Genomic DNA, 14,765 nt, shown 5'->3' with positions numbered 1-14,765 from the left:
CTACTGTATTTAACACTTCACTTGCTCCACGAGTGTGATTCACATCTTTCACAACTTAATAGTGTGAAAGACGTACACAATGTTGTTAATTCTCTGCAATAAATCTTCTACATTATCTCCAGTTGGAATTTAATGTTTCACTTTATTGGCCCGTCAATAACTTGTTCGCTAATTGTTATTATAGGTTTTGGGGTTATATATTTATATCAATAATTCCCTGCTGATTAGCTGTTATACTATATCTGAAAAAATACTGCTAATACACTGAAATTATTCACTTATTCTATCAATAGAGTTTAGCTCCCTGATGAATATTGTTGCTAGTACAAATTTGTTCTCAAAATGGGCAAAACCATGTGCACTGCAGGTGGGGCAGATGCAGGGGTTAAAGTGAGGGGGAATTGGGTGGAACTGAGTTCCACCACCTCTAATGGTTGGGGGAACTGAGTTCCACCTCCACCATAGCCCTGAACAGTGATTCCAACAGAAAAACCTGTCCCATCGGCTTCTTCTTCTGTCACGGCGTCCATAATGTAAAGTTAAGATGAACAACTGTGGGCATTATGTGTATAAGGGGAATTACTGTGTGACTTAATATGAATCAAGGGCACTACATGCGGTGTAATGTGTATACGATTGTGCTACCATGTATGGTGGGACCATTATCCCTTTATGGGTGGTAAGGCACAATTCCCTAGCACTGTTCTCGGCTCTGCCTAATGGGGGTAGGGGGCGGTGTTAGGGGAGCGGAGTTCCACCACCTCTCCAGGACCACTTTAAGCCCTGGGCAGATGTAACATGTGCAGAGATTTACATTTGGGTGGTGTGTGTTCAAACTGAATTCTAAATTGCAGTGTAAAAATAATGCAGCCAGTATTTACCCTGCACAGAAACAAAATAACTCCCCCAAATCTAACTCTCTCTGCACATGTTACAACATCCCCACTTGCAGTGCACATGGTTTTGCTCATTTTGGGAACAAATTTGTACTGCGATCAGATCTAAATAAGGACCATTGTCACAAATGGCAATGCCCATTACATATTACGCCACACACCGTAATGCCAATTACATATTATGCTGCACACCATAATGCCCATTACATATTATTTCACACATCGTAATACCTATTACATTTATACAACACACTGTAATGCCTATTACACATTATAACACACTCCATAATGCCTTTTACGCATTGTGCCACACACCGTAATTCCTATTACACATTATGCCACATAACTGCCGCTTATTAAAATGTTCGATGCCAGGATTTGCATGCATGTTGCCATGGGTTTCTTGCTCGATGCAAGGGGTTACATGCTCATTGCCAGGGGTAACGTCTCGTTGCCTGGTTACATACTCCTTGCCAGGGGTTTCATGCTCATTGCCATGGGTGGGGGTTAAATGCAAGTTGCCACGAGGGATACATGCTCCTTGTCATGCTGGTTGCTAGTGGTTTCATGCTCTTTGCCACAGGGGTGAAAATGAAATGCTTGTTGCCAGGGGGAATTACATGCTCATTGCTATGGGGGAATACATGCTTGTTGCCCAGGGGGAGTTTCTTGCTTATTGCCATGGAGGAATACATGCCAGGGGGAGCTACTTGCTTGCTTAATAGCTCACACAGCATCTGAGGGGTGGTAGGGGCGTAGGATGCCCACCACTGCTGTCAACCTAGACATGGCATATCATCTTTTGCTGTATCTGTCTCACATACGAGCTATTGTCATGTTTCTACTTTCCATCACTAAATCTAAACATCCAATAAGGAAATCCTGTAGCTGTACATCCCTGTAGACTACCTGTCCCCGTTTACATCATTAACTATTCATCGGAATGTCTATAACATATGTGAAACTGGTAGTCAAGTTGAATTTACTGAAAATGTATATGTTGCAAGGATTTGGGGGCACAATCAGTGTGATCGCTCACCACCTGCCCTCCCACCCTCCTCTTCCGCAAAGGCAGAAGAGGCTGCACCACCACAGCCCAGCCAGGACACAGATGTCAGGTGGGTATTGGCGGACCCAGAACATCCCCCCTGGCCCCTCTATCAGGTGGGGTCTTGGTAATTAGTACTGTCTCTGTGCTCCTAGATACTTAATATCTTCATGGCACCAGTCGTTTCTATTCTGTGCAATTACAGCTACCAGTTTCAAGGCCGCATTTATCAAACTATATTTGCCGCAAATATTAAGTATCCCTGAAATGTACCAAAGGGGGACTGCAGTAGGAATCTCCGATCCCTGCTGCAATCCCGCCTGATGTATCAACAACGGGCAGCCAAGTTTCGCATCCCTGGGCTACCGCCATTCTGAGATGGCGACAGCCCATCATAGCCTATGGCTATCGGAATGCACTGCTGCCGGGGCAGTGCAGTCAGCAGGGACTCAGCCCTAACCGCGCATGCGAAGACCCTCCAGCTTCCAGCTGAGCGCATCGCAGGGACGGGCTGCTTTCGGAGCCCTGTTCCTGCAAGCAAGGGGATGATACATCCGGCCAAATCGGATTGTAAATGCAATAATTGATAAATGGGCCCCTCAGTCTGGTACACAAGTCCCAGCATGCACTATCTTGCAGATCCAGTCTTTTATCAAACTTAGGGACATATGCACTAAGCTTCAAAAAGTGATAAAATGGAGAGTGATAAACAACCAACCAATCAATAACGGTCATGTTACAGGCTGGATTTGAAAAATGTCATTCAGGGGCTGATTGGTTGGTTGTTTATCACTCTCCAGTTGATCACTTTTTGAAGATTTGTGCATCTGGCCCTCACTCCTGCCTGGATTAGGGTGACCAACTCATCCCTTTAATTCAGGACACATATTAATTACACAGGTTCTGTGGCTGGCTGACTTCAAGACTCCATTTTACCTGGTTTTAATCAGCCACAGACCCTGTGTAATTAATATGTGTCCCGGATGAGTTGGTAACCCTAGCCTGGATCCAGTCTGGTTGTTCCGCCAGTTCTGGTCTGGCTTCAGCTACATTCCGGTTCCATGAGTAATGAAGGGAGTGAGCAGGGTAACGTGGCGCTATCTGGAGGGATCTGCCTGATGGATCTCTCGAGGTGTGTCCCAATTTCACCTCAGGATAAAGACAATAATAGAGGGGGTGTGGAGATCCACTCGTGGGCGCTCCCTGTGGTTCGGGAAGTGAAAAGAGGGGAGAAATAGAGAAGGTTACTTCCTTTGTCTTCCTCTCCTGTGTGGCTATTTTTTCCTGTAAATATTCGTAGGTTGGGATGTTCTTGATTCCAAGTGTGTCTCGGTGATCATAGGAAAAGGGTGAAATAAAACATTGGAGAAATCCACAATGAGAAGTATCCCTGAGGTATAGAATATGTTAATAGAATGTCACTTTGAGCTACGGTGGCGTACCGAACTCACTTGTGACAACAAGGATACAAGTGCATCAAGGTATCTTTGAGTTGATAAAGGGGGTGGCGTACCCGTACTCACGTGGTGGGACGTAAATCGAAGCGCATCAAGGTTTCTTTAAATATCCATTTTTTATTGGACAAGGTTAAAACATCAGGGAAATAAAATGGGAAAGAGGGTATAAAGTGGAAGGTGAGGTGCCTTACCAAGTGATGGTTGGGTGAAGTCAAACCGGATAACATACACCCAAGTTCTCACAGGTTAGCTAGACTCACCTTCACAGCTTTTCTGCCTCCTGGGGGTACACTAGATCTGGGCCGACATGTTTTGAGATAACACTATCTCTTCTTCAGGATCCACATAGTGTTATCTCGAAAGTGATAGGGTAGTGTACCCCCAGGAGGCAGAAAAGCTGTGAAGGTGAGTCTAGCTAACCTGTGAGAACTTGGGTGTATGTTATCCGGTTTGACTTCACCCAACCATCACTTGGTAAGGCACCTCACCTTCCACTTTATACCCTCTTTCCCATTTTATTTCCCTGATGTTTTAACCTTGTCCAATAAAAAATGGATATTTAAAGAAACCTTGATGCGCTTCGATTTACGTCCCACCACGTGAGTACGGGTACGCCACCCCCTTTATCAACTCAAAGATACCTTGATGCACTTGTATCCTTGTTGTCACAAGTGAGTTCGGTACGCCACCATAGATCAAAGTGACATTCTATTAACATATTCTATACCTCAGGGATACTTCTCATTGTGGATTTCTCCAATGTTTTATTTCACCCTTTTCCTATGATCACCGAGACACATTTGGAATCAAGAACATCCCAACCTACGAATATTTACAGGAGAAAATAGCCACACAGGAGAGGAAGACAAAGGGAAGTAACCTTCTCTATTTCTCACATTCCGGTTCCAGTCCAGTCACCTACCGGTTCCAGTCCAACTTTAGTTGCATTTCAGATCCAGCCCAGTTATAGTTACATTCCGGATTTAATACGGCTCCAGTTATAAACGGGTTTAATTCGATCACCACTTGGTTCCAGTCTGGTACTGTTTGTTTCCTGGTTCCGGTTTCTCCCCGGCTCCTGTTTCCAGTACAATAGAGTCACTCCAGTTCTGATCACACATTCAGGCAATCTATGGATAGGTCACCAACATCATTTACATATCCTAGAGAGCAATGCCTAATGTGTAACCTTAGCTCTATGCGCAACAGCTGGATTATAACACCCAACTTCATACAAACAGCCTCAGCATATTGAGAGCAACATTGTAGGTCTAATAACCCATTCAGACATATTGGTTTGTACATAGTTCTAAAAACAGAATTAAGGCTACATACTTGTTTTTGGTGCAAGGATGAAAGCAGGCTAGAATATCACTGATGTAACATGTAACCATATATTAGTATGATGCATGACAATACATTGTTCGACCCATGTACCGTGGTACTCTCCTGTTGGTAGAGTTGGACTGGTTCACAGGTGAAATTCCAGATGGGGTCCAATGCCTGGGCGAACTTAGGTTCTTGGTTTGTTTTCATGGAAAACACCAAATATTATCCCTCCTACCAATCAAAGGTGATGGTCCTGACCTCTTTTTGGGTGGCTGGCCACACCCCTTAACCCCTTCATGACAGAGCCAGTTTGTGCCTTCATGACAGAGCCCTTTTTTTCAAATCTGACATGTCTCACTTAAGTGGGGATAACTTTTTTTTGCTTTTACTTATCCCAGTGATTTTGAGATTGTTTTCTCGTGACACATTGTACTTCAAGTTAGTGGTAAATTTTGGTCGATACAGTCTGTGTTTTTTTGTGAAAAATACCAAAATGTCGTGAAAAAATGGAAAATTTAGCAATTTGCAAAATGTCACATTTTCTGCTTGTGAGACAAATAAACATACCACTCAAAATAGTTAATAACTAACAAAGACCATATGTCTACTTTATGTTGCAATCATTATTTCAACCTCCTTTTCATTTTTTTGGACACTAGGAGGCTTCAAATATGAATAGCAAATTCTCAAATTTTCAAGAAAAATTCAAACACTGATTTTTTTAGGGACCAGGTCAGTTATGATGTGACTTTGAGTGACTTGTATGTGAGACACCCCCATAAATGATGCCATTTCAAAAACTGCACCCCTCACAGTATTCAAAACAGCATTTTGGAAGTTTGTTAACCCTTTAGGTGTTTCACAGGAATTAAAACAAAGTGTAGGTGAAATTTCAAAATTTCATTTTTTTTGCAGATTTGCAATTTTAATACATTTTTCTAAGGAACACAGTAGATTTTACTAGAGAAATGTGACTAAAAATTGATTCCCCCAATTCTTTGGTTTTCATAAATATCCTATATGTGGCCCTAGTGTGCACGGTGACCAAACCACCGGCTTCATAATAGAAGGAGCACCTACTTGATTTTGGAGCCTCCTTTTTATGAGATTATTTTTTAGGCACCATGTAGGTTTCTAGGCACCATAAGATGCTAAAAGTTAGGAACCCCCCCACAAGTGACCCCATTTTGCAAACTACACCCTTCAGGGAATTCATCTAGGGGTATAGTGTACATTTCAAACCCCCAGGGGTTTCACCAATTGTGGTACAACTGGGCAGTGAAAATGAAAAAAATTAATTTTTCATTTTCACAGCTCAGTTGTATCAAAATTGGTGAAACCCCTGGGGGTTTGAAATGTACACTATACCCCTTGATGAATTCCCTGAAGGGTGTAGTTTGCAAAATGGGGTCACTTGTGGGGGGGTTCCACTGTATGGGTGCTTCGGGGGTCATTCAACCAGAATCTGTGCTGCAAAATCCAAATATCACTCCTTCCCTTCTGAGTCCTGCCATGCACCCAACTGGTATTTTTTGGTCACATGTGAGGCATTGCCGTACTCGGGAGAAATTGGGGCACAGATTTTGGGGTGCTTTGTCTCCTTCATTCCTTGTGAAAATGAAAAATTTTGAGCCAGAACTGCATTTTTCTGTAAAAAATTTAATTTTTTACAGAAAAATGCAGTTCTGGCTCAAAATTTTTCAGATTTGAACAGCCAATCACAGCGATCGCCGACCGGGGGAGGCATCCCTGCCCCCCCCGGGCGGCGAGGGGGGATGTCTGCTGTCGGGGACAGCAGACATCGTCCCTCTGTCACTGCGTCTCTAGACGCAGTGACAGTTTGAAGTCATGACGTATATATACGTCATGTGTCAGGAAGTACTTCCCGACCATGACGTATATATACGTCAAATGTCGTGAAGGGGTTAATCTTGTGTCTCCACCACCGTATTCCCTGGTGGACCCTTCAGACCCCAGTCTGACACTGTCGATAGAAGGAAAGGTAATTGAAAAGGAATAATGCATTATTTTACGTAGACTAACAATGCAACATCCAATTTGTATTAATATTTAAATATTGTATTAAATTATAACAATTTTATATTTATTTTTATTATTACTATTGTATTAAAATATGTAGCTATTTCTTCATTTCTAAAGAGATAGGTGGGTAGTCAATCCCCGCCGCTATTTCCGATGGGGGAAATAGGGGCGGGAGCATTGAAGAGGCAGATCGACAGAACGGGCCTGGCTTTAAAAGCTGTCGGGCCCATTTTTGCCAATAACGGACGTGAATTGTTGCGAACACGGCCGAATCTCGACAATCCGCTGTCGTTTACGCAGACACGCCCCCTTTTTGCTGATCGGCAGGTGGGACATTGAATCCCGCCTGACGATATGCTGTCAAGCAAAACGGAAATAGGCCAGGGTCACGGCTGTTGGGACAAATCGACAATTGTGACCCGGGATTGAATAACCCCCTAAAACTTCATTGCATGCAAATACTTTTTTTTTATTATTATTATGGTATGCACAATGAAAGTCTCTGGTTCCATGGAGAATAAGATCTGTACCTGTAGATATCAGATCATAAAATATAAAATATTGCAATTTATTCCTGACTCAGCTGCATGAATACATTATGCCTCTTTTTGCTTAAAGTCACTGAATGCTTTAGAACAGGGGTGGCCAAACCTGTCCTCCAGATCTACCAACGGTGCATGTATATCAGGCAACCTGTGGATCTATAGTAGGAATGAATGCAGCAGGTTTTAAAATGTGACAGTTAGTAATGACTACAGCTGTGCACCAGCTAGGTAACCTGGAAAACGTGGACCGTTGGTAGATCACGAAGACCATTTTGGCAACCCCTGCTTTAGAAAGTGTTTATTTAATAGAAGGTGATAAATCAGGGAGATAATCATTTATATGTGTAATATAATAAAACATCTCCACTATTGTAACTAGAACAGCGACAACCGGTGAATTGTGGCTTCTGACATTTACAATTTAATGAGCTATTTAGAACCACCACAAATGAATGGAAAACATAATCTTGAAATATCCTACTAGACATAATTAGTAGAAATGCAAGCACTAGGACATAACTTAAGGAACGCCACTCAATATGTCACATGTAGTATTGGTAAGCTACAATAAAATGCAAATGTTTAGGGGCAGATTTTTCTCGCAATGGAAAGAGCTAAAATAGAGAATATGCTTGTAATTGTATTTTACTTTAAAACAATCTATGGTTGCTATGGGCATCTACTCCACATTATCTCGTTTTGAAAATGCCCAGCTATACCTCTAATGACTTTACCTCTCTTGCTGTTCCATTGAGAGTAGGTGTCTCTGATTATTTTATTCTTGGCCCTCTTCTTTATCTCTACATGTCCTCCCTGGGTGAACTTATTTGTTCATTCGACTTCCACTATGCTGATAATACTAAAATCTACCCCTCGTTTCCTGATTGCTCTCCTTCCATCCTAACTCATATCTCCAACTGTCTCTCTGCTGTCTACTCTTGGATGACCCAGCGCTTTTTTAGACTTAAAATATCAAACACTAAACTGACCTCTTCCCACCCTCCTGCATAAAACCTGACCATCTCTCATCCTAACCTGTTTATGCTTACCTCTCCCCCTTCTGTGTTACCCCTGTCTGTCTAACCCTCCCCTTTAGAATGTAAGCTCTCACGGGCAGGGCCCTCTCTCCTTATGTGCCTTTCTTAGAATATATAAACCACTGCCACCCTGATAATTGCTTCAGTGTCCTGTCCCCTGATGCAACTATCTGTATTAACCATGTACTTGTCCTAAACTGTCTTGTAATGTAATTTGTAATGTGTTTGCTCATAACTATGCTCTGTAAAGCGCTGTGGAATTTGTATGCGCTATATAAGAAACTGTTAATAAATAAATAAATCTCTCTTCAAGGCTGGAATGAACGAACTAACTAACTAACCTAACTCTAACCTTCCCCTCCCAGCAACTTAACCCAAAGTCCCCCCATTAGTGCCTAAACCTAACCTCCCTGGCTGCCTGCTAGCACCCCCGCATACTTATTGGTTGGGATCTTTGCAGTTCCAGCACCGGTGTTAGGGCGGGTGTTTCCTCCTTGCCGAAGCTTGGAGAGACCCTCGGTAGGCTTTCTTGCTGCTCAGGGTCACCTTCGGGGACCGCAGCTTTCCCCTGATGGAGAAAGCTTTGGTGTGTGGGGAGTGGGTAGCCCATAAGGGTCGTACAGCCCAAAAAACGTGACCAAACTAACGAAAAATGTGAAAAAGTGACAAACGTGAGAGGGGTGAAGAGTGGGGGTGTAAAAAATTGTCCTACCCCAGCTAAAAGGCCCAGGGTAAGGATGTGCAATGCTACCTTAAAGGGAAGTGTGCAGTTCTAGTGCTAAAAACGTGCTGGTGGGGACATCAGTGAATGTTAAGGCACCCCCAAGTTTCCCACGCTACACCTCGGACTCTAAGCAGCCGGCCAGTCAGCGTCTGACCAAGTGTTTCTCTGCTCCACCAGAAGACCCTTTCCAGCACCCGGCATGGGAATGGATACTCACCGGGCTTTTCGACGAATCTCCGCTGCAGAGGCCAAATAGACCAACTGATGGAGAAGAAAACACCTACTCAGTCCCGATGTTTCTCGCCTATCAGGGTTTGAGTTCTAGCCTTGGCTTTTTGCTGTCTCTCCTTCCAGGGTCATTCACTCCCCCGGTACAGAGAGCAATCTATGTGGCCCCAGCAGCTTCCTGGGATTATATACTAGACCCGGCTTTTCGAGTGACTCTCCCTCAGATGCTATAGACCCCCGAACAAGAGCCCCAACTACTCAGACCGATGTTTCTCTCCCCCCCCCCCCCCCATACTAATGGGTCGGCGTGAAATCCCGGCAAGGTGAGGTACTCAACTGAACCTTTCTCTGCATCATAACTGAGGAAAATTGGTGAACCCCAGCATGTGCATGTGTCCAGTCTTTCCCAGTCCAGACCAACTGATAAGAACAGATACTACACTTGATCTTAGCCAAAAGGCTAAGTAGACTTGCTTCACCCCAACGATGCCCCTCCTGGAGGCAGAAATGTCAGCCTCAGCCAGCAGATGTCCCCAACCCTTGCACTATTCCGCGAGACCACCGATGGCGGCACTACCAACTGAGGCTCTAATTGTTAATAATTTATTCATTGAAAAAAACATATCAGGGGGTGTGTGTTAATCCGTGTGTCTACTCACAAATATCAATCATAAATACTGTATTGTAGAGGCTGTAGAGAATCACAGGTGGGTTCTGGGAAATGTCCCCACACCAAGGACAAGGTTTTTCAAAAATCAAATGGAATTTCAGTTCAACTGCTGTTCTACAGAGCACGGATTTTGTCATTCCTGTTCCCTATTGACCATATAACCTAACACCTAAGACTGCCAGTGATATGTGTCGCTGGGATTCTTTATTACATATTATGCACATTTTATATGCATATGGACAGAATTCTGGAAATGTGAAATTAGCAGTAAACTACTGGCATTACATCCACATTCTCATAAAGCAGTAAACTGGCTCGGTGACCTATTTCAATGTTCCGTATTATAAATGAGTGCAATCTGTGTTTCACATCGTGTAATGTTTTTGCATTCGTCTGGCAAACATGTTGCGTGCTGCTTTGAATGCACCGCTGGGGTTATTCCAGCCCCGAGAGACTGTGATAATTTATGTAATTGCTTTACATAGACTCTCAGCTTGACAAAACTATACTCCCACGTCAGTCGCGTGCGCTCGCAAAAATATTCCATTGTTAAAGAATCGAGATGTATTAAACACCACTATTTTCTGACTGTAGAAATAAAGGATTACGCTCCCCATGCATATTAATGCATATTATTAACAACATATTCATTTACACGTTAACTGACATTAACGTCAAACAGACACAATATGGTTCCTTTCTTAGCTCCAGTCTGGTAATTTTAACTAGGTTTCATCGGTTTCTGTAAGGATATTAAATATATTCATTATTATTAATTAACACACACTCCAAACCATTTGTTTCATTATTATTAATTAACACACACTCCAAACCATTTGTTTCATGCAACTAAATGTACAGGAGTATATAGTTGTCAGGAAGAATGGAAATCCCTATTTGCAGTAATAACCTAACGCGTAACCAGAATTATTTGCTGTGGGAAGTTGGTCAAAATATTAATCATGCATTCAGGAATTTCTGGTGTGGGGCAGTGTTACATGGCGGTAGGTAAAACAGAAATATGAAGGTGACTATTTGTAAATGATTCTAGAAAAAAAAATAAGCACAGTAAGCCGGAAATTTCTGTATTACCCCTGCAGACGGTTTAAGTTTTCCCATCACCTGAAATAGAATGTCGAAAATGTCAGAGCACTTTTCTCTTTCACGGTTTTCGGAGATTACAGTAGGAATATAGAGAATGGTTATAGGAGAGATAGGAAACTCATTGTAAAGGCGCCCATACACTTATCCAATTTGGGCTGATTTTGCCCGGTTCCGACGGATCGGGCTGAGAAATCGCCTAAATCGAATGTGTTTGACATCACATCCGGCCCGATGCGTGGTTCCATACGCATCGGGTCGGACCCTACTACAGATTGAACCTGCTACAGTTTCAATCTGTCAGATCGGACCCATCAGCTTTATAGCACCCACAATGTGTTGGTCTGATCTGTGGGTGTGCGCTAGCGCTAAAGCACCACTGGCACACACCTATGTGAAGGGGACAAGCAGCACAAAATGCCCGTGGGCTGTGGATGCAGCGGCGGGGTGGCAGTCTGCATGAATAAAAAGTACCTGGGCAGCGTGGGGTCTGGGCAGCATGAAGCACCTGGGGCTGTGGGTGTAGCGGGCATTCCCCAGTGTCCAGGAAGCGCTGAGTGAGCGGACACTGCGGACAGCAGCAGCAGAATTTGAACATTCAAAAGATAGGCCGGCCTCTGATTGACTGAGAGAGAGAAAGCACTAGAAAAACTAAGGGTTGTCATAGCAATAAGGCTTACTCTATCTGCACCCATACATTACCACATTTTCATTGCGATCAAAAAGATTGGACAATAAAGCTTTAGGTGTATGGTCAGTCTCAGGGGACATCTTGAGGTAAACTTACTAAGGTGGGAGTTCCATTGAAGTTGGGATGTTGCCCATAGCAACCAATCAGATTCTATCAATTATCTTCTAGAAGGTGCTAAATAAATAAGTAGAATCTAATTGGTTGCTATGGGTAACATCCCATCGTAATAGAACTCCCATCTTAGTAAATTTACCCCCTTGAATCTGTTCTCACTTAGGGCCAGATGACTATCAAACTTCACAAAGTGATAAAATGGAGAGTGATAAACAGCCAGCCAATCAGCTCCTACCTGTCATGCTACAGGCTGGGTTTGAAAAATGACAGGTAGTAGCTGATTGGCTGGTTGTTTATCACTCTCCACTTTATCATTTTTGAAGCTTTATACATCTGGCCCTTATATTGATGGGGGTGGGTTAGGGCAAGTCATCACAACTCCCCATTGGGAGTATGCTAGCTCTCCTTTCAAATCATAGGAGACACCTACATAGCTGTAACTGCAAGTGAGGTAATGTTAATGCGAGTCTTATACATTACATGTCTGTACAGAATTATGAATGCATATTACTCTAGTGTCATACAGTGATATTAAACAAAAAACATTGCTATTTATTTCTTACAGGGATATTAAACCAGATAATATCTTGCTGGATGAGCATGGTGAGTAGATACATGTTATCAGATTTGTATATGATTTGTATATAACTTGTATATGATTTGTTATCTGTGGACTGCTCTGTATTCATCATCTTGTTTTTAAATAATTGGTTCCCCAACTGTTTGGCATTAGCATCTTCTGCAATACCCTTAAGCTGGCCATACATCTACAGATCGATTGTCAGATTGGGCTGGTTGGAACAAAAACCTGGTAATGGATGAGAGTAAATGACAGTTGACCATTTGCTTTGAAATGCTGAAAAACTGCCAAAAACTGTCACTCATCCATTACCAGGTTTTTGTTCCAACCATCCCAATCTGACAATCGATCTGTAGATGTATGGCCACCTTTACACACGATTGGTATTGGCCTTGCCCATAAAGTCAATTTCAGGCCACATAGTCAAAACTAAACCACCTAGTCTGACCAAAATCTCACATACACCGTTCAATACCAAATCCTGCCAATCTTTAGATTCTTGCTAAATAAAACTGAATCACTGTCAACAAAAAAGTGCATTCCATATAAAAAAAGCTTATGGGACACAATTACTGTATTTAAGAACACAAGACAGAATATTATTAATTGGTGCATAATGTGAAAAAATGCTTTTTGAATAAAAAATTTGTTGGAAAAATTTCCATATGGAAATATAATTCCCAAATAGTTTTTTTTAAATAAAACATTATTTTGTATACCATGCAGCCTAGGCAAGTCTAAGCGCTATAGGGGGAATTCAATCCTGGATTCCAACTGTCGGAACGTCCCGACAGTTTGAATCACGGGTGGTTTTCATTGTTTTTGATTCGACACTAACTCAACAGTTGGAATTCAATGTTTTGACTGTCGAGTGTCGGAAAGTCTGTAAATTGTCGGAAACGGACGTGGATTGTTGGAAACCGTCAGTGAATTTGTCAATGCGCGCCCATTTCTGACAAATCAGATCGGACTTTAATAAAAGTCGGATATGACACCCCTCAATGCTGTAATTAACATTGAATATGGGAGTGCCGATATTTCCCCTGTTGGGAAATATCGTCGTAGAATGAATACCCTCAATAGGCTGAGCTGAAGTAACGTGCATACTTATTCAAACCAATGACACCCCTGGCAGAAATATCATTCATTCTGAAATATAGCAGAGATATGACATTGAGACAACTGAACAGGCTGCTAGCGGTATACCAATGTTCAGACACCTGACAAATCCTAAAGTAAGTACTGGCCTTAGAGGTAAGGTTAAGCACTACAGGGAGGGTTAGGCTGTGGTAGAGGGGGAAGGTAAGTACTGGCCTTAGAGGTAGGGTTAAGCACTACAGGGAGGGTTAGGCTGTGGTAGAGGGGGAAGGTAAGTACTGGCCTTAGGGTTAGGGTTAAGCACTACAGGGAGGGTTAGGCTGTGGTAGAAGGGAAAGATAAGTAATGGCCTTAAGGTTAGGGTTAAGCACTACAGGGAGGTTTAGGCTATGGTAGAGGGGGGAGGTAGGTACTGGCCTTAGAGTTAAGGTTAAGCACTACAGGGAGGGTTAGGCTGTTGTAGAGGGGGAAGGTAAGTACTGGCCTTAGGGTTAGGGTTAAGCACTACAGGGAGGGTTAGGCTGTGGTAGAGGGGGGAGGTAGGTACTGGTCTTAGGGTTAGAGTTAAGCACTACAGGGAGGGTTAGGCTGTGGTAGAGGGGGAAGGTAAGTACTGGCCTTAGGGTTAGGGTTAAGCACTACAGGGAAGGTTAGGCTGGGGTAGAGGGGAAATATAAGTACTGGCCTTAAGGTTAGGGTTAAGCACTACAGGGAGGGTTAGGCTGCGGTAGACGGGGGAGGTAAGTACTGACCTTAGGGTTAGGGTTAAGCACTACAGGGAGGGTTAGGCTGTGGTAGAGGGGGAAGGTAAGTACTTGCCTTAGGGTTAGGGTTAAGCACTACAGGGAGGGTTAGGCTGTGGTAGAGGGGGAAGGTAAGTACTTGCCTTAGGGTTAGGGTTAAGCACTACAGGGAGGACTAGGCTGCAGTAGTGGGGGGAGGTTAGGTTAAGGTTTCGCCTGTGGGATGGGATGTTAAGAATTAGGCTTTGAGAGGTTAAGGTTAGGCTGCGGTAGGGGTGGGTTAGGTGTACAAATAGTTGTAGGTTAAAAAACATGATCCATTGAGATTCTGACCATTGGGATTTTGAGGTCAGTATACTGGTGTGATTTCCCTCACATATGTATATGAAACATAATTAAGTTATATTAGTTCCATTATTCCTGTAGATGAATCCACCCATGTGATGTGGTTAATATAAACC

The 14,765-nt window shown here is 43.0% G+C and overlaps 1 protein-coding gene across 1 annotated transcript in view; it reads left to right on the top strand.

The window, feature by feature from the left end:
- The window catches only part of STK32B (serine/threonine kinase 32B), a 209,339-nt gene that overhangs the window by 88,988 nt on the left and 105,586 nt on the right, over positions 1-14,765 (top strand). Inside the window, exon 5 of the mRNA XM_083155858.1 lies at positions 12,449-12,486. Coding sequence (XP_083011984.1) covers positions 12,449-12,486 — 38 coding nt within the window. The remainder of the gene's footprint in view (positions 1-12,448; positions 12,487-14,765) is intronic.

Source organism: Crinia signifera, chromosome 1, assembly GCF_055691185.1.
Source record: "Crinia signifera chromosome 1, ASM5569118v1, whole genome shotgun sequence".
Lineage (NCBI taxonomy): Eukaryota > Metazoa > Chordata > Amphibia > Anura > Myobatrachidae > Crinia > Crinia signifera.
Note: the sequence above shows the minus strand (reverse complement) of the source record. Positions and strands in the feature narration are given on the sequence as shown.